Genomic DNA, 22,630 nt, shown 5'->3' on the forward strand with positions numbered 1-22,630 from the left:
ATAGATGTTCAGGTGATATTTTCTTGTCAGTTTTTTATAGCTATGCTAAATCACTTTCTAGTGCTTCAACATTTGGATATCATGTTCTTTTAAAGGAACACTGAACACTTTGAGATCACAATAAAAAATGTTTATTATATATAGTAAAACAACGTTGCAATATACTTCCGTTATTTATATTGTTCCCCTTGATGTAATTTAACTCTTTCCAATTTCCTATATAGACACTGCTATATTCTGCACAGCCATTAGTTGCATACTCTAGTGATCCATGAATAAGTGTCTCAATCTGTCCTCAGCAGAGAACAAAACATGGTAGGGCCTATTGCTTTATGGGCACTAAAACGTTACACTTTTTGTTTAATATTGAAGCATTTAATGTATTTAAAAAGATATCTGCATATTATTTTCAGGCCAATCATTGCTTGAAATACATCAATCTATTTAGTATTTATTGTGTTTTGTTTAAAGTCCTTTTAAAAATGTCTGGGTTTTTTTATCCTTTACTATGAATAAGCAGGGGACTAGGTTACTACTTTGGTCTAAGAAGTACATACGTTGATATTAAACAGTTAACTAGTTAATAGCACCATCCTGTATTGATATCCTTGCTCTGTGATGCAAAAAGTCCAAAGGGCAGCTTATACCACTGCTACCCTGCCCTTAATTTGCATTGCTGTAACTGGGTATAAAGCAGAGAGGGACTGGGTGGATTTCTCTGTTGCTGTATATTTGTCACCTGCTCAGGACCCAATCTCACATCACTATGGCACTCACAGAGACCACAACATTTTTCCTTCTCTTTGGACTATTGATTAATTCAGTCTGCAGTGAAAATGTACAATGTGACAATATATTGAATGGTACCCAGAATAATAATAATAACACCCAGAACTATACAATCAGTTTGTCGCCTAATGTAATTCAAGCCAATCAGACATACACAGGTGAGTACATGACAATCTAATACAACTTGTAATTCTAAGAACATATTCTGATGGACCATAGCTATGAAAATGAATTGGTTTCTTTATAATATATAATTCATTAATCATTTGTTAGATGATGAACCCTTGGATCACTTGTATCAAAATTCTGTATCAGAATTATTGAGCTAGTAAATGATAACATTCAAAATTACTTTATTATATTAGTTGTTAGTTTAACCATTAAACCTCAATATTATTATATGTTGTTATATAATGTTATTACAATGTTATATATATATATATAGTCATGTTGATTGGATTGGAGTAGCCGTGTTAGTCCAGAGATTTAGATATCAAAATAACAAGAGTATTGCATTGAGCAATGATAATTTGTTATTGGACTAACTATACATTTATAAGATGACAAGTTTTCGGAGGAATGTCTTCCTTTTTCAAGACTGTCTGACTCTGTCTCCTAAACCCCCCTCATGATTTTTACAACACCCCCTCCTCCCTCCCCCTGCATTCAGACCTCTTTAACACTTTCTGTCTTTTTAGCCATCCTATGTTTTAAGATATAATCTGTAAATTCCATCAAATTAGTCAGTATTGCTTCAGATTTGTAAAAGGAAGGAACTCTTCCGAAAGCTTGTCATCTTATAAATGTATAGTTAGTTCAATAAAAAAAGTATCATTGCTCAAAGCAATATTCCTGTTATTTTGATATATATGTAACACAAATTACACACTGCAGGTGCAATTTTTTTATGTTTTATTAGCTGCTGTATGCAACATATTTTACCTAGAATTGAATTTAGATTTATTAGCGCATATATAACATACTGTATGCTGTATATGATATTGTGGAACTGTCAAGTGGAGTTGATTCTTGTTATATGCAGAAGTTCCCCCCAATTGTCAAATGTGTCACTAGAATTTATTTGCAATGTAATCCCATTAAAGATGTTGTTTGCTCTTACTGGGATAAAGAGAGACATCAATGTGGGGAAAAGGGGGATTTAAATAGTCAGAACAGATATGGAGCTGTGTTAGTCCCTTTATTGTCTAGAAGGTCAGCTGTTAATGAGAACCAAGCGAGATGGCATTTGTTTGCTTGATAGGAAACAGATTTATACTCTTGTATAGCTTTAAAACCAAAATATGCCTCTATTCTTGTTATGAATTATTATTACTATTATTATTACTACTGCCAATGCTGCGTCTACTGCTAATAATAATAATAAAACACTCACTATTATGAACGACACGTTTTTCAAAATTAGTACAGACTGATAGTTGAGAAAAAAATAGAGCTACATTTCTAGGGAACTTTTTGGACACAATTTTCAGTGTAAAACATTTACAAGCGACCATTTAAACACTTTTCTGTAGTTTGTTATAAAAAAAAACTCTCTAATATTCAACATTAAAGAAACATGATAATCTGTAACCAGCGTAGTTCAATGTCAGGTATTTTCCACTCAAAGTCACTTTATTAATTTGCAGCAATCAATTTATATTCTGGAATTCTATGTGAGTGAGTTAAGGAACAGACCAAGGTTAAAAGAGGAAATACCGTGTGTCACAAGATTCTAGTTATTTTCCACTACCTTACATTTTTTACCTATTGTTGTGATATAAACAAAAAGTTAAAATGTCACAAGACTTTGTATACACACATAAAGTTTACTTTTCATTCTTCAATTTGGACTAGATAATATATATTTCTGAAAGAAACGACTCAATAGTGACAAAATGTTTGAATGTAATAAATAAAGTTCTTTTTAAAATAATTGCAAGTTTCATAGGTAAGATGTTCGGAATTTATCTTATATATTTTTGCACATTTTACTAACTGCTAACTGCAGTCTGGTGTCTTCCTTGAATAAATAGATAGATGATAGATAGACACAGACAGACAGACAGACAGGTGGATAGATAGATAGATAGATAGATAGATAGATAGATAGATAGATAGATAGATAGATAGACAGACAGACAGATAGATAGATAGACATGTTTTATGAATTAATTTTTTAAATATATTAAAGCCCTTTTGTTACCCATTTATATGAGGACATTACACTTTATAAATGAATGAATAAAAGTTGTGTTGCAAAAGCTGAGCAAATAGTGGTAGAAATTATAGTCAGCGGTTCCATCTATTATATATCACAACCTTGAGATATCAATACTAAGGCAGGCGTATGCTAATATTTAACTTTGGCTACAATTGTTTGTTCCATTAAAATCATAGCGTGAATCATTACGCTGCAAGATATCCTGTACCAGGTGTTTGCTTCTCTGTAACCTATATTCAAATTGTATTCTAAAAATAAATTCTCAATATTTCCTCCTATTTGACCACCAAAAATATTAGCCGTTCGATAGTATTCAAATTGCTAAAAACATAATGAAGGAGAGAGAAAAAGTTCAGCACAGTATGTGATGATACCTTTAATATTAGACTAAAATTCCAAGTTTCCTTAACCTCTCAGGTCTGGGCCAATACAGATAAGAAAGATGTGGTTTATACATTTTTATGCAAAAATATAGCATAGTAGCTTAGAAATCATATAAAGGTAAAAGTGATATATATATATATATGTGTGTGTGTGTGTGTATTCTATCTACACACTAGATAGATAGATAGATAGATAGATAGATAGATAGATAGATAGATAGATAGATAGATAGAGTGAAAAAGAGACATAGAGAGGGAAAGAGAAGATTAGAGAGATGGGGAGAAAGACAGAGATGGAGGCAGAAAAAGAGAAGGAGAGAGGAAGTGAGAGAGATAAAGAATGACAGAAAGAGATAGAGGAAAAGAAAAGAGAGAATAAGAAAGATGGATAGGGGGAGAGAGGGAGAACGAGAGAAAGAAAGAGGTGGAAAAAGAGGGAGGACAAGAAAAACTAAATCACAGAGAGAACAATAGTGACAGATAGAGGGAGAGGAGAGAGAGAGAAAGTGGGAGACATAGAGAGAGAGTTAACTAATCACTGTGTAGCATGTTGCTCTTTCAGTTAAATCTCCCCGTATACTTACGTATGACGGATATTTTCCAGCCTGGCTGTGTTTTACAATGTTCTGTTAGTTTATGAAGAGATTCAATGATGTGTTTAATGACCCTTTAACCACTTAGAAGTTTCTGTTAACCCAGCTCAATTGCACTCATGGGGGCCAATTTACCAAGTGCTGGGCGGACATGATTTGCTGTAGCGAATCATATCCCCCCCAGCATCACTAAATGCCAACAGCTTATACTGTCAACATTTAACATTGCACAAGCATTTCTTGTGAAATGCTTGTGCAATGCCGCCCCCTACACAATTGTGGCCAATCGACCTCTAGTGGGGGATGTGAACAATCCCGAATCATGAAACAAGTTACGGAGCAGCAGTCTTACGACCGCTGCTGCTTAGCTTCAGTGTTTCGGCTAGCCGGAAACATCGGGTGGAGAAAGCAGCATCTTCTGCTTGTTAAATCCGGCCCAGTGTATCAAGTTAGGAAGGGATAATGGATGAGTTTGCTTTGCCTGAAAACAAACCTGAAACCCTAAAGAAAGTAAATAGGAACATTCTGAGGATGCACAAAGGAATCACTTACCCCTTAGAGGCATGAGGTCTGTGCAGCTGGGCACCCTGGCACTCATAACGTGCCACTCCGATAAATCTGCTGCCCTAGGCATGGGCCTCATGTAATTAGGTATAAATAAAGTAATGAATGTGATTCTGGGGACATTCGAGACAAGAGCACAATATCAGTAATTAATAAATAGTAAAACCCAACACTACACATAGCTTTACTGCAATAATAAAAAGGTCAGGCCCTTCCTTTTCTTGAGGAGAAGTTTCTGAGCCAGTTGTGGTATCACAGAATGACTCATCTATTTCTCTGGATAAAATTTACAGTGACGGTTACTGGAAGTGGAAATGTTACCGTTTTGCTTCAGGCGACCGCCAACTCAATGCAAGTGGGGAACTGGTCATCAGGAGACACTGACTGTAATGGGAGCCCCTTGTTCAATGATCCTTTTAAGTCTGAAAACTCTTCTTTGATTGCAAATTGGACTTTAGCTAATGCTGTGGATTCAGTTACAATAAGGTAAGTTGTATATAATTTATAAATAAAATATCATCAGAAAGAAAGTTATGTTTTTTATGGTAAAACAAAAGCAAACTCCCAAGAACATCCCATATATACAGGTAGCCCTCAGTTTACGCCGGGGTTAGGTTCCAGAAGGAATGGTTGTAAATTGAACCGTTGTAAAACGAGGGCCACCTGTGTATATATATACCAGAGGTTGTTTGTTCTATGTAGTTTTCTGGGATGGTGAATAATTCTACATATTTCTTTTGAACAGCATATTTTGATTGCATTCGATACATTGTAAATCAAAAGTTGCATCAATCTAATCTATTTTTATTTTGTTTGTTTTAACAGATTGAATTTCACTATACTAAAGGGGCAGTCTAGTGAAAATTAAACTCTCATGGATCAGATAGGGCGTGTCATTTTAAACAATTTACCAATTAACTTTTATAATCAAATTTAAACTCATACTTATTTCTAAGCCCTTGAAGGCACCTTTTATCTCAGGGCATTTTGACAGTTTTTCAAATCTAGACAGTGCTAGTTTATATGTGCCATATAGAAAACATTTGCTCACTTTGTGGAGTTATTTATGAGTCAGCACTGATTAGCTAAAATGCAAATCTGTCAAAAGAACTGAGATATGGGGGCAGTCTGCAGAAGCTTAGATATAAAGTAATCAAAGAGGTAAAAAGTGTATTAATATAACAGTGTTTGTTATGCAAAACTGGGGAATGGGTAATAAAGGGATTATCTATCTTTTTTAAACAATAACAACTTTCAAGTAGACTGTTCCTATAATTTTTACAATAATAATAATTTATGCTTAATTATTATATTTTGTAATGTTTAGAGACATTGACAAATCTCTTACACAAACCTAAAAAAGAAATTGAGCGCATAAGTTTTATAAAATGCTTATAGCTTATCTACCATCAGTTTGATGACTCTCTTTGTTCTCTCCCAGTATATGTACAATAAAACACACACACACATATGTATTTTTGTTTATATGTAAATAAATATAGGGCAGATTTGGTCCTTTGGTTTGGTAGCAGTCATTCCTCATGAATTCCTGCTAAAAACACTCATGGTTTAAAGCAAAGACTTATTTTTTTTAAAAAATGTATTAATAATCCTGCAATAATATTTTTAAATTTTGTGTGTTCCAACATCCATAGTTGCATCAATCGAATCTATTTTCAAAGGGACAGTATACACCAATTTTCATATAACTGCATATAATAGACACTACTATAAAGAATAATATGCAGAGATACTGTTATAAAAATCCAGTATAAAACTGTTTAAAACTTACTTAGAAGCTTTCAGTTTAGCTCTGTTGAAAAGGTTACTGGAGCACCCACTGCAAGTGGAAAATAGCAGACATTCCCCCTCCCCCTTCCTCTGCATATGAAAACACCCTTTACACAAGCAGGAGCAAGCTGGAGAAGGTAGCTGATGGTATTCTCCTAAAACTTTGGGGCTTGGTTAGGAGTCTGAAAATCAGAGCAAAGTTATTTAAAAAGAAGCAAAACTATACTTTTTTTAAAAAAACAAAAAAACTGTATTGGCTAAATAAATGGATCATCTACAAAACATTTATGGAAAGAATCTAGTTTATAATGTCCCTTTAAGGGAGAAAAATGACCAATTCTATCATGTCAGCTAAAACAAACATTTGCTTTTCAGTGCTAGCATCCTAAATGGGACTGATTTATTCAAGATTTCTGAAGTGCTGAGTTCACGTAAGTTAACTTTCAATATTGTTTTTCCATTAATCTCTTCAATTTAAAGAGACATCATTTAAAAACTGTTGGAGAGTTATTTGCTGCTGAATAACATTTAAAGGGAAATACTATACGTATACATGTAATAGCCAGTATGGAAATGAATAAAATGATTGCAGATACAATGTAGTAATAATTTAATAGTGTATTTCCTAGGAAAATATTGATGACTGATGTATGTCATTTTATGATTTAATTCATTATTTATGTATTTATTACATTGTTTAATCATCATAATTTGCAGTAGACAAAATATATGGTAATATGTGTGCCTTAAATATGTACTAGTTGTTTATATCATACGTTAAGGTAAAGTCATTGAAAGAGTCATTTCAACACCTATTTCTTTACATTGATAATATTTAATTATAAAGAGATCTCACATGATTTAGTAAATAGGAAAAGCATGCATCAGATTTGTATTCTCACTGTACAAAACATAGCCCCTAATTCAGAAACTATTAGTAAATATGGACTTTTCAGTTTGTTAATTGCTTCTATTTAAAAGCAATATATTTTGCATAGCAAGCTATTTCTAACCAGTGAGAAAAATAATGCTTCAGTATTCCATAGAGCTATTTAGTAAAGTATGATTGTGCCATAGTTAATCCAAGCCTTGTAAAGATATTAGGAGTTAGGGGTTTTTCTCCCTGGAGAGAAATTTCTCATTATGCAAAATGTAACCCTTAGAGTTCCGATTATCAGTAAAAATTAAATCTGAAGGTTATAATTAATAACAAAGAGATCCCTTGCATGATATGAATATGTATTTAAAACAGATGTACTATACATGTAGCAGTTGGTTCTCGTAAAACATAGAATCAGGGCAATCTTTCATTTATTTTATTTTAATTTTATTTTTTAGCTGTGACATCAGCACCTGATACCAATCAAACCACAACTAAAGGTATGTTGGAGTTCCTTCCTTATATAATATAATTTCATAATATTAACATTGACTCTTCTAAAGTGCATTTCAACATGCTAGCAAATCTATTAACCCCTCGTTATGCAATGTATCACAGCCTGCTTTGGCAGCTAAAACATTTAGGACTATATTACAAGTGGAGTGCTAATTTATTGCCCACCTGCAAAAGGGGAAATTTGCCCATTTGTGGGTGTGCGATAAATAACCAGCCAGTAATGGCTGCAAGCTTGCAGTAGCAATTAGTGCTCATAAAACTTTTATAGTGCTTATGCACTTTATAAATGTGCCCCAAATGCCCTCAAAATACAGTGGTGTGTATTTAAATAAAAAATAAAAATTGTAGCATTACATAAAGCAGTTTTTAATAGGGGAAGTTGGTGGATGTGGGGTGTTAGAAAAAAGGACACCTAAAAGTGACTTTAAATTGCGGTCTATGAGAACTGTGTGTTCCAAGTAAATATATATGTATATGCTTAAATAGATATACAGTATATATATATATATATATATATATATATATATATATGTGTGTGTGTGTTAATATGAGTATATACACATAGTAACACATAAATATATATATATATATATATATATATATATATATATATATATATACACATAGTAACACATAAATATATATGTATATACACATAGTAACACATAAATATATATGTATATACACATAGTAACACATAAATATATATGTATATACACATATTAACACATAAATATATATGTATATACACATACTAACACATAAATATATATGTATATACACATAGTAACACATCAATATATATGTATATACACATAGTAACACATAAATATATATGTATATACACATACTAACACATAAATATATATGTATATACACATAATAACACATAAATATATATGTATATACACATAATAACACATAAATATATATGTATATACACATACTAACACATAAATATATATGTATATACACATAATAACACATAAATATATATGTATATACACATAGTAACACATAAATATATATGAATATACACATAGTAACACATAAATATATATGTATATACACATACTAACACATAAATATATATGTATATAAACATAATAACACATAAATATATATGTATATACACATAGTAACACATAAATATATATGTATATACACATAGTAACACATAAATATATATGTATATACACATACTAACACATAAATATATCTGTATATACACATAGTAACACATAAATATATATGTATATACACATACTAACACATAAATATATATGTATATACACATACTAACACATAAATATATCTGTATATACACATAGTAACACATAAATATATATGTATATACACATAATAACACATAAATATATATGTATATACACATACTAACACATAAATATATATGTATATACACATAGTAACACATAAATATATACGTATATACACATAGTAACACATAAATATATATGTATATACACATAGTAACACATAAATATATATGTATATACACATAGTAACACATAAATATATATGTATATGCTTAAATAGATATATATTGATGTGTTAATTTGACTATATACACATAGTAACACATAAATATATATGTATATGCTTAAATAGATATATATTGATGTGTTAATTTGACTATATACACATAGTAACACATAAATATATATGTATATGCTTAAATAGATATACAGTATATATATATATATATGTGTGTGTGTGTTAATATGAGTATATACATATAGTAACACACACATATATATATATATATATATATATATATATATATATATATATATATACTTATATAGCTATATATTTATGTGTTAATATGAGTATATACATATAGTAACACATAAATATATATATATATATATATATATATATATATATATGCTTATATAGATATATATTTATGTGTTAATATAAGTATATACATATAGTAACACATAAATATATATATATATATATATATATATATATATATATATATATGCTTATATAGATATATATTTATGTGTTAATATGAGTATATACATATAGTAACACATAAATATATATATATATATATATATATATGCTTATATAGATATATATTTATGTGTTAATATGAGTATATACATATAGAAACACATAAATATATATATATATATATATATATATATATATATATATATATATATATATGCTTATATAGATATATATTTATGTGTTAATATGAGTATATACACATAGTAACACATAAATATATATGTACAGTATATGCTTATATAGATATATATTTATGTGTTAATATGAGTATATACACATTGTAACACATAAATATATATGTACAGTATATGCTTATATAGATATATATTTATGTGTTAATATGAGTATATACACATAGTAACACATAAATATATATGTACAGTATATGCTTATATAGATATATATTTATGTGTTAATATGAGTATATACACATTGTAACACATAAATATATATGTACAGTATATGCTTAAATAGATATATATTTATATGTTAATATGAGTATATACATATATTAACACATAAATATATATGTATATAAGCATATACATATTTATTTAAGATCTGCTGCCCATTGCTGCGCTATTTACCCCCTTCACGGTGCTAGTTCTCATGCTGTTCTCATTGGAGACTATAGAAGCACAGTCTAGTGAGCACACTGATTCCATGCATTGCACTTGTAATACCAGCGCACATTTGCATGCGCTGGATATACTCAGTTGAGAGCAAATATTGCTTTTGCGTAAGCGATATTTTGCGCTCAAATCATAATCTAGTACTTATTTATTTGTTGTTTTCTAGCATAAAATGACTCTTTAGGATAAAGTGTTATTATTGTGTAGAATATCAAATTATAACACTGTTTTATGATTTTGTAGATAATATCTCTTTTACAGTTATGTGACAGCTGTCAAATATCAGAGCTGCATTGTAGCTAATGATGCCCACAAATTGTCTGCATCAATTCAACAGAAAATCGGCTAGATTACGAGTTTTGTCTGTAAAAACTTGCATTGCTAACAAGCCTTTTTTTTCCAGCGCTCCCTTTAAACAACAATGGTATTACAAGTTTTCTGAATGGCTGTGTTAGCCTCAGAAAAGTGAGCGTTGAGCAAATCTAGTGCCACTTCTCACTGTAATACCAGCGTTGCTTACGGTAGCGGTAAGCTGGCTAAAACGTGCTCGTGCCCCTAACATCGCCGACACCTAGATTATAGTTATTAACCCCTAATCTGCCGCCCCCAACGTCGCCGCCACCTACCTACAATTATTAACCCCTAATCTGCCGCCCCCAACGTCGCCGCTACTATATTAACCCCTTAACGACACATGTCGTACAGGGTACGTCTTACACAAACTGGTCTTTAAAGACCAGAGACGTACCCTGTACGTCGTTAAGGGTTTCAAGCGACTGGAAGCGATCCTGATCGCTTCCAGCCGCTTTCAAGGTATTGCAGTGATGCCTCAATATTGAGGCATCACTGCAATACCTTTTTAGGCACACCGATGCAGAGAGAGCCACTCTGTGGCCCTCTCTGCATCGGCCAGTGATGGTGCCTGATCGTTGGTGGGTGGGAGCCATTGCAGGGAGGTGGGTGGGTGGGAGCCATTGCAGGGAGGTGGGTGGGTGGCCCATCACTGGGGAACTTCCTTCCGGCTGTTCACTATGCCGGGTGCGCGCGGGAGCGCGCGCTGAAGGTGAGGGGTGGGTGCGCGTTCGCGATCGCGCGTGCGCGCGCGCGCGATCGCGATCGCGATCTAACACAATTATGTGAAATTTTTTTTGGGCTGGAAGAGGGTGGTGGGGTGGAGGGGTGATCAAGGAGTGATCTGGGGGTGATCTGGGAGGGGGAGGGTGTAGGGTATGGAGGGGGGCAGCTACACTACAGAAAATGTTAGGTTTAAATAAAAAATAAAAAAGTTATTTTGCAAAGTGGGTACTGGCAGACAGCTGCCAGTACCCAAAATGGTTACTAATAGTTAGTGGGGGGAGGGTTAGAGAGCTCTTTGGGGGGGATCAGGCAGGTTGGGGGCTAAGGGGGGGATCCTACACAGCAGAATATCATTATTATTTTTTTAAATAATAAAAAAAACAAATTAAAACTTTTATTTTAGTACTGGCAGACTTTCTGCCAGTACTTAAGATGGCGGGGAAAATTGTGGGGTGGGGGAGGGAAGAGAGCTGTTTGGGAGGGATCAGGGGGTGGGATGTGTCAGGTGGGAGGCTGATTTCTACACTAAAGCTAAAATTAACCCTGCAAGCTCCCTACAAGCTACCTAATTAACCCTGTCACTGCTGGGCATAATACAAGTTTGGTGCGCAGCGGCATTTAGCGGCCTTCTAATTACCAAAAAGCAACGCCAAAGCCATATATGTCTGCTATTTCTAAACAAAGGGGATCCCAGAGAAGCATTTACAACCATTTGTGCCATAATTGCACAAGTTGTTTGTAAACAATTTCAGTGAGAAACCTGATATTTGTGAAAAAGTTTGTGAAAAAGTGAACAATTTTATTTATTTGATCGCATTTGGCGGTAAAATGGTGGCATGAAATATACCAAAATGGGCCTAGATCAATACTTTGGGATGTCTACTAAAAAAAAAATATACATGTCAAGGGATATTCAGGGATTCCAGACAGATATCAGTGTTCTAATATAACTATCGCTTATTTTGAAAAAAAATGGTTTGGAAATAGCAAAGTGGTATTTGTACTTATTGCCCTATAACTTACAAAAAAAGCAAAGAACATGTAAACATTGGGTATTTCTAAACTCAGGACAAAATTTAGAAACTATTTAGCATGGGTGTTTTTTGGTGGTTGTAGATGTGCAACAGATTTTGGGGGTCAAAGTTAGAAAACGTGTGTTTTTTTCCATTTTTTCATCATATTTTATAATTTTTTTTATGGTAAATTGTAAAATATGATGAAAATAATGGTGTCTTTAGAAAGTCCATTTAATGGCGAGAAAAACGGTATATAATATGTGTGGGTACAGTAAATGAGTAAGAGGGAAATTGCAGCTAAACACAAACACCGCAGAAATGTAAAAATAGCCTTGGTCCTTAAGGGAAAGAAATTGAAAAATGGCCTTGTCCTTAAGGGGTTAAATATATTAACCCCTAAACCTAAGTCTAACCCTAACCCTAACACCCCCTTACTTAAATCTATTTTTAATAAATCTAAATAAAATTACTATAATTAAATAAATTATTCCTATTTAAAACTAAATGCTTACCTATAAAATAAACCCTAATATAGCTACAATATAACTAATAGTTACATTGTAGCTAGCTTTGGGTTTATTTTTATTTTACAGGCAAGTTTGTATTTATTTTAACTAGGCACAATAGTTATTAAATAGTTATTAACTATTTAATAACTACCTAGCTAAAATAAATACAAAAGTACCTGTAAAATAAACCCTAACCTAAGTTACAATTACACCTAACACTACTCTATAATTAAATGAATTACCTAAACTACCTACAATTAAATAAAATTAAATTAAATAAACTAAATTACAGAAAAAAACAAACACTAAATTACAGAAAATAAAAAAAGAAATTACAATATTTTAAACTAATTACACCTAATCTAATCCCCCTAATAAAATAAAATAAAAAAGTCCCCCAAAATAATAAAATTCCCTACCCTACACTAAATTACAAATAGCCCTTAAAAGGGCCTTTTGCGGGGCATTGCCCCAAAGTAATCAGCTCTTTTACCTGTAAAAAAAAGAAATACAATACCTCCCCAACATTACAACCCACCACCCACACACCCCTACTCTAAAACCCACCCGATCCCCCCTTAAAAAAACCTAACACTACCCCATTGAAGATCACCCTACCTTGAGCCGTCTTCACCCAGCCGGGCACCAATGGTCTTCCGATGGGGCAGAAGAGGACATCCGGAATGGCAGAAGTCTTCATCCTATCCGGGCAGAAGAGGACATCCGGACCGGCAGACGTCTTCATCCAAGTGACATCTTCTATCTTCATCCATCCGACGAGGAACGGCTCCATCTTGAAGACCTCCGGCGTGGAACATCCTTCTAGGCTGACGGACTAACGATGAATGAATATTCCTTTAAATAACGTCATCCAAGATGGCGTCCTTCGAATTCCGATTGGCTGATAGGATTCAATCAGCCAATCGGAATTAAGGTAGGAAAAATCTGATTGGTTTATTTAGTCAGCCAATCGGATTGAAGTTCAATCCAATTGGCTGATTGGATCAACCAATAGAATTGACCTTGCATTCTATTGGCCGATCCAATCAGCCAATCGGATTGAACTTCAATCCGATTGGCTGATTAAATCAACCAATCGGATTTTTCCTACCTTAATTCCGATTGGCTGATCCTATCAGCCAATCGGAATTCGAGGGGCGCCATCTTGGATGACGTCATTTAAAGGACCAGCCATTCGTCGGGTAGTCGTCGGCCTAGAAGGATGTTCCACGCCGGAGGTCTTCAAGATGGAGCCGTTCCTCGTCAGATGGATGAAGATAGAAGATGCCGCTTGGATGAAGATGTCTGCCAGTCCGAATGTCCTCTTCTGCCCGGATAGGATGAAGACTTCTGCTGGTCCGGATGTCCTCTTCTGCCCCATCGGATGACCATTGGTGCCCGGCTGGGTGAAGATGGTTCAAGGTAGGGTGATCTTCAATGGGGTAGTGTTAGGTTTTTTTAAGGGGGGATCGGGTGGGTTTTAGAGTAGGGGTGTGTGGGTGGTGGGTTGTAATGTTGGGGTGGGATTGTATTTTTTTTTACAGGTATTACTTTGGGGCAATGCCCCGCAAAAAGCCCTTTTAAGGGCTGGTTAAAGAGCTGATTACTTTGGGGCAATGCCCCGCAAAAGGCCCTTTTAAGGGCTATTTGTAATTAAGTGTAGGGTAGGGAATTTTATTATTTTGGGGGACTTTTTTATTTTATTAGGGGGATTGTGTAATTAGTTTAAAATATTGTAATTTCTATTTTATTTTCTGTAATGTAGTGTTTTTTTTTTCGTAATTTAGTTTATTTAATTTAATTGTATTTAATTGTAGGTAGTTTAGGTAATTCATTTAATTATAGAGTAGTGTTAGGTGTAATTGTAACTTAGGTTAGGGTTTATTTTACAGGTACTTTTGTATTTATTTTAGCTAGGTAGTTATTAAATAGTTAATAACTATTTAATAACTATTGTGCCTAGTTAAAATAAATACAAACTTGCCTGTAAAATAAAAATAAATCCTAAAATAGCTACAATGTAACTATTAGTTATATTGTAGCTATATTAGAGTTTATTTTATAGGTAAGTATTTAGTTTTAAATAGGAATAATTTATTTAATTATAGTAATTTTATTTAGAATTATTAAAAATAGATTTAAGTTAGGGGGGTGTTAGGGTTAGGGTTAGACTTAGGTTTAGGGTTTAATAAATTTAATATAGTAGCGGCGACGTTGGGGGCGGCAGATTAGGGGTTAATAATTGTAGGTAGGTGGCGGCGATGTTAGGGACGGCAGATTAGGGGTTAATAACAAATTTTATAGTGTTTGCGGGGCGGGAGTGCAGCAGTTTAGGGGTTAATACATTTATTATAGTGGCGGTGATGTCCGGTCGGCAGATTAGGGGTTAATAATTGTAGTTAGGTGGCGGCGACATTGGGGACGGCAGATTAGGGGTTAATAAATATAATGTAGGTGTTGGCGATGTTAGGGGTAGCAGATTAGGGGTTCATAGGTATAATGTAGGTGGCGGCGATGTCCGGTCGGCAGATTAGTGGTTAAATCATTTTATTATAGTGTTTGCAATGTGGGGGGGGCCTCGGTTTAGGGGTTAATAGGTAGTTTATGGGTGCTAGTGTACTTTTTAGCACTTTAGTTAAGAGCTTTATGTTCCGGCGTTAGTCCATAAAAATCTTAACTACTGACTTTTATATGCGGTAGGAGTCTTGGAGATAGAGGCTCTACCGCTCACTTTCTCCAAGACTTATAATACCAGCGTTAGGCAAATCCCATTAAAAAGATAGGATACGCAATTGACGTAAGGGGATTTGCGGTATGGAAAAGTTGCAGAAGAAAAGTGAGAGGTGAGACTCGTAATACCAGCGGGCGTTAAAAAGCAGCATTAGGACCCCTTAACGTTTCTTTTTAAGGCTAACGCCGAACTCGTAATCTAGCCGAATGTTTGTTACCTCTAGGATAGAAGAGAGGTTAGCAACACAATGCATTGTATTGTTATCTCTCTAGCATCAAAGGGGTTAAAACTAACCCAAATGTATAACAAAAATACCTAAAGAGACTGTAAAGTCCAAACTAAATGTTACTGATTCAGGTAGAGCATTTAACAACAACTTTTAAATTCACTTGTAATCCTATGTACTTAGTTCTCTTGGTTTCTTTTCTGAAAAGCATGCCTAGGTAACTAGCTGGTAATACCTCATATCATTGGTTCATGAGAAGTGCACAGCTATTTCCCAGTAGTGCATTGCTGCTCTTGGGATAACTATATATATATATATATATATATATATATATATATATATATATATATATATATATATATATATATATATATATATATGTGTGTGTGTTTAACTCCTTAGCAGGGGTAAACACATAGTTATATGCAAGAAACAGAGCAACAATAAAATCATCATATTTGCTCCATTTTAAGGTTAGAAGGGAAATAAAACGTTTTTCAGATGTTTTTATTTGTATGTTTTATAGAATGTATATTGGTTTGTCATTACTTTTTTTTTTTGCTTAGATATTTGTCTAATGATAGATTTTGAAAATGTTACCAGGTGATCTATATAAACAGAATGTTATCACAATGGTAAAATGATATTTTGTAACTAAGTGTAACTAGATATAACTAAATGTAACTAAACGGAACTGAATGTAACTAAATGTAACTAATTGTAACTAAATGTAACTAAGTGTAACTAAGTGTAACTTAATGTAATTAAGTGTAACTAGATATAACTAAATGTAACTAGATGTAACTAAATGTAACTAAATGTAACTAAATGTAACTAGATATAACTTAATGTAACTAAGTGTAACTAGATATAACTAAATGTAACTAAGTGTTACTAAATGTAACTAGATGTAACTAAATGTAACTAAATGTAACTAGATGTAACTAAATGTAACTAAATGTAACTAAGTGTAACTAAATGTAACTAAGTGTAAAGAAGTGTAAATAAGTGTAACTAAATGTAACTGTGTAACTAAGTGTAATTAAATGTAACTAAGTGTAATTAAGTGTAACTAAATGTAACTAAATGTTTACTATTTTTTATTTTAGCTCCAGATTCGACTCTCAACCCAAACTCTACAGGTTAGTTGACATATGCAGCATTGTTACACAAGGAGCTTTTAATGCAGTTATGACAAAGATGTGCACGTGCAGATATAAACAGGTGTGCATGTACACACAGCCATACATGCACGTGCATACATAAGCAAGCTTGCATGAACACACAGCCATACATGCATGTGAAGACATAGACAGGTGTGCACGTACACACAGCCATTCATGCATGTGCAGACATAGACAGGTGTGATTGTATACTCAGTCTCATAGAGATTTTTCTGAAATGTTCTCTTTCTAAAGTAAATGTTAACTGATGTTTAACCCCTAAAAAGATAAATGGTCAGACTTCTAAAGTTTTTGTGAAGCTGATTGAAGTTAACTTTAGCTACAAAGTATATAAAATTATCCTGACCTTTAAAGCTGTAATATTTAACGTTTAAATGTGCATATAAAGTATTTTACAAAAGGCAGCACCAATGTCTTAAAGGGACATGAAACCCAAATATTTTATTTAATGATTTAGACAGAGAATACAATTTTAAATAACTTTCCAATTTACTTCTATTATTTAATTTGCTTCCTTCTCTTGTTTTCCTTTGCTGAAAGGTTTATCTAGGCAAGCTCAGGAGCAGCAGAGAACCTAGGTTCTAGCTGTTGATTGGTGGCTGCATATATATATTTTGATTGTGATTGGCTCACCCATGTGTTCAGTTAGAAACCATTAGTGCATTGCTGCTCCTTCAACAAATGATACCAAGAGAATGAAACAAATTAGATAATAAAAGTAAATTGGAAAGTTATTTAAAATTGTATTCTCTGTCTGAATCATGAAAGAAAAAAATGTGAGTTTCCTGTGCCTTTAATTTATACAATTTCCTTTATTTAAAAAATGCTAACTTTTTTTCTTTTTTTTTGGCAGTTACTACTATTCCACAAACTACAAATGCAGTCTCTGCACAACAATCATGTTCCACGTTGTTTGCCTTAGTTCAGACAGTCGGTCTGCTTTTCATCACAAGCAAAACCTTATTGTAAAGGGGATTTACTGGACATCATTATGGATTTTTACCGTTGGGGGAAATGTGGAATCATTCATATGTTATGTATTGCATAAACTAAGTTAGCTAGCACTATGGCTATAAAGAACCAGGGTCTTTGTTATCAAGATGCAAAATGCCACTCTCATGGGTCAGCCCAAGAATGTGGCACATAATCAATTAAACAAACTTTAAGTTCAACAATTCCTTCTACTTATATCATAAAAAAGTAAACTTTGTCAACAATCTTAACCTTAACTATACTCCTAACTGTAAGCCAGAGACCTGACTCTTACAACTTCCACTAACGCATAATACATCACTTTGTCCAAATTGTTTAAAAATGGCCCATTACTGTGACAGAATTGTTGCAAACATAACACGATGACAGCAACGTTTGTCTCTGGAATATTGTGGCAAAAAGTGACTGAGGCAACAAACGCCTTTCCAAAATGAGTAACTGCTACAGCAGACAAAAACCAGAAAACATTTTACTCATCTTGGTCTTAGTTAATTTGTAGAATCTAAAATGACTGCACTAAAGATTGAAAATTGCATAGATTAATATAAAGTGTATGTCTGATCTGGTTGCTATTATGTACATGTTATATATAATAAAAAGGTGTGTGTATATATATATATTTAACACATAGAAAGTCTGGCACTCTCTCACAAGCACACAGCTAGATTAAAAGCAAAATGGAAAAGTTAGTTACAACATTTGGCCAAATGGTAATAGGCACATGTACTCAAACCAGACTGGGTACACATCCTATTACCACGCAAAACTCACAGCCGTGGGTGCTCACCAGCACTCTCAGACAGCTGCACAGCTTTCAGGGACTTAGGCAAATAACCTCAGACAAGACTGAGTGCAAAGTCAATAGTGAAAATAACAAAATTATTAACACAACACATAGAAAAGTCTGGCACTCTCTTGCCAGCACAAGCTAGATTAAAAGCATATACACATTCACACACACACGCATACACAATTATTATTTTTTGTTGGTGAAATTTCTTATTAAGTAATATTAGTGGGAAAACAGGAAGTGTTCTTCCCAGACATGAACACTAATTATAACTTAATAATATATGGGATAAAATCTGTAGATATTGGTTATATTATGTAGATATTGGTTAATATTATCCATAATGTTACTAATACCAAAGAATGAAATTAAGGATTTGTTCCCACAAAGAAGCACTTAATGTTTTGCACTAGTCATATAAAAACATTGTATGCAAAATAGCTCTTGGAATAGACACAATATATGTCAAAACTTTTTAAATGAAATGATAAATGTATATTTTATTAAGGCATGCATGTAAATTATATATCTTTAATAAAGAAATGCATCTTTATATTCTTCTGTGTTTATCTTTCATTTTGTCGGTTATACTGTTGTTTACAAATAAAGTAGGATTTTTAATTAAGCAATGGGTATGTTCTTCAAGAGGGTGTTTTTCTGACTGGTGAAGTGATAAAACTTTGCAACACTTTTTATCTTCTTAATTCTTAACTTAACGTACTATTGATTGGCAAATAGAGCCAATCAGAAACTGTACTAGAGAATGCATGAGCATATTTGCTTGATGGCTAATAGCGAGTCAACATATACGGCCACATTACGAGTGGTGCGCTAACAGTTGCGTGCAAGTGATATCTGGTTTATCACAGATGTTTGCACGCATAGAAAGGAGTGCGCATATTACAAGTAAACGTGATCGCTTGAGTGCAATTACATTTAACACGTCTGGTTAACTGTTACACTCCAATAATAAAAGTGTCACAAAACACACCAGAAATGCTTTTTAAGTACAGTTACACTCATAACACTATCTAATAAAATTATTTTAAAAAAAAATCCAATACAATTTTACAAGGGCTCAAAGATATGAGGTCTCAGATGTTAGGAAAAAAAGGCTTTAACATTGAGCTATATACATGTCTAGATATGTACAGTATATGTATGTGTGTGTATATACAAATAATTTGCGCACAATAAATAACCAGTCATTACAAGTGTCTGGTTATTGCTACTGCAAGCTCGCGGTAGCAATTAGCGCTTATAAAATTGACCAGAAATAAGATTTATGGGTAATTTTATAAATATGCCCCAAATGCCCCCAAGATACTAGTGTAGTGTATTTTATCAGTTCCTATAGACCTCAATGTAAAGGCACGTTTCAGTGCCATTTTTTTTTTCTAACACCCCACTCACACCCCACATGGCATCATCTATTTTTTATTAAATTAACTGCATTAAGCAGTATTTTGTGGCTAAAGTTGGTGGGAGTGGGGTGTTAGAAAAAAAATGGCACTGAAACGTGCCTTTACATTGAGGTCTATGGGCAGGCCCGTCTTTAATATTGATTGGACCCTGGGCAAGAATTTTCTTGGGCCCCCCACCCCATGCAATTTTGCTCTCCACCCCAACATCCCAAAAAACAACTAAATCATTTTTTTTTATTATTATTAGCCCAGCGGTGGATCATCCACTGCTGGGCTAATCATTTAAAAATAAAAAAAATGCAATATGTGAAACTGGACCTAAGCAGTACTAATAAGTAAATAAATATATAAATTCCTCCACTGTGGATTCATTTAATATTCTTTTGAATGTGATTCTGGTGTGAGATTAGCTGTTAAAGAGATTTAGGGCAGCCAACAGGAGCAAAGCAAGGTAAAGACTGAGGAGGAAGCATGGGGGTGCAGACAAATATAAGTTTACTGACTGGAACAGCAGAACTACTATGGGAAGCTGTAAAATCTGAGACAGAGAGAAAATAAAAACTATAAAAATAAACCTTACATTAATGTGTGAAGTATCAGCATGACGCTATAGATCAGCCACACCAGCACATGTCGCTTCTTTGCTAGGAACAAGTTCACTCTCACCCTGAACTAGACAATGCTGCATAGGGAGGGGCGTGTGTGCACTAACTTATTCTTCCCACTGACACCTTTCTACAAAGCACTGTTCCCCTAACAAACTTCAGTTAGTTGATCTTAGGGCCACAGCAGAAAGAGCAGGGCTAAGGGGACCAGTAGACTGGATGCTGTCTGTCCAAGGCTGCATGGATACAGTGTGAGATGAGTCACACAGCCTCAAGACTGAAGAGAGCAGTGTATGCAGCTGCACAGATGCTCAAATCCTCCTGTGCCTGCCGCTCCAGCTTTCTGCTGCATGCTCCTACAGTTAGCCCTACCCAGAAACAATCCCCACCACCAGAGCAGTTACCTGGTAACAGTGGTAACCCCAGTAGGACCTTTTCTGATGCAGTGGGAAATGGCTGGATGCCGAGTTAGGGCTTTGCATTCAGTGCTGCACAGTGCACATCAAAAACAGCACATGGCACTAGCTTGGCATGTCACATGACACCGGCATGGTCTGGCACAGTTTTTAAAAAAAATATAAGCAGAGTACTTTTGACTGTGATAGTATTAGGACTGAATGTGTGTGTTCCCCATGTCACATCAGCAGTATGGTATGAACCATAAAAAAAAAAAAAAAAAAAATTTTTTTTTTTTTTTTTTTTAGGACTCTTGGGCCCCTCAACAGAGACTGGGCCCAGGGCAGCTGCCCCTTTTGCCCTGTGTTAAAGACGGTCCTGTCTATGGGAACTGTTTGTTCCCAGTAAATATATATGTATATACACATATTAACAAATATATATATATATGTTTAGAAACAAATACAAATATATTTACAATTTGCTGCCTTCGCTGTGCTACTTACCCCCTTTGCTGAGCTGAAGTTCTGATGCCATCTCTGACGGCATCAGAAGAGGCTCCCATTGGAGCCTATGGAAGTGCGCTAGCTCACGTTCGCATTGCTGACAACTTGTAATACCAGCATACATTAGCGTGCCCTGGTATTACAAAGTGGAGCGCAAATATCGCTTTTATGGAAGCAATATTTAGCAGTCCACTTGTAATCCTATTAATTCTATAGAATAATCTGTTAGGAACAAATTTTCGATTCTTATATCATACACTTTTCCTTCACTTGAGTCAGTATTTTTAATTTCAGTATAGATAAAGGGAGCGCCAGGTAGGCTTAAGTGAAAAAATAAAAATAGAAAATAAATTTTATTGCAACATATTAAAAACAAAATTACATTTATTATCTGAAACAAATCACAATAGGGTACCCATTCAATTTAAATAAGGATAGAATATAAGAAATGAAATAGTGTAAGTTCAGCACAAAATTGTGATTAAAAGAAAATAAATGTCCCAAAACTGGCAGGGGGGGCAGTTTGCACAATTCCTGTCCCTCGTTGTATTGTGGGATTCCTAGGCATAATCCGAAAATAGTATAATAGTGTCCGTGATATTCTAAAAGGTCTTAGTAAAAAACCTGTGAAAAGAAAAATAATATAGTGCAATATAGAAATAACAAAACAGTGAAATAAGGCTTACCAGATAAGAAACTCGATCAGTAACCCTTCAACATGTTTCGGCCCAAATGTGGGCCTTTTTCAAGAATGATTC

General features: G+C 33.8%; 1 protein-coding gene across 1 annotated transcript; it reads left to right on the plus strand.

The window, feature by feature from the left end:
* The first annotated feature begins 714 nt into the window (after window positions 1-714).
* On the plus strand, window positions 715-19,496 carry LOC128638267 (placenta-expressed transcript 1 protein). Its single transcript, XM_053690132.1, has 6 exons — window positions 715-947; window positions 4,844-5,036; window positions 6,717-6,772; window positions 7,680-7,721; window positions 17,084-17,116; window positions 18,012-19,496. The coding sequence occupies exons 1-6, from the start codon at window positions 767-769 to the stop codon at window positions 18,125-18,127; spliced, it is 621 nt and encodes a 206-aa protein (XP_053546107.1). The 5' UTR covers window positions 715-766; the 3' UTR covers window positions 18,128-19,496.
* The last annotated feature ends 3,134 nt before the right edge of the window (window positions 19,497-22,630 follow it).

The sequence above is a fragment of the Bombina bombina genome, chromosome 8 (assembly GCF_027579735.1).
Source record: "Bombina bombina isolate aBomBom1 chromosome 8, aBomBom1.pri, whole genome shotgun sequence".
In the NCBI taxonomy this organism is placed as follows: domain Eukaryota; kingdom Metazoa; phylum Chordata; class Amphibia; order Anura; family Bombinatoridae; genus Bombina; species Bombina bombina.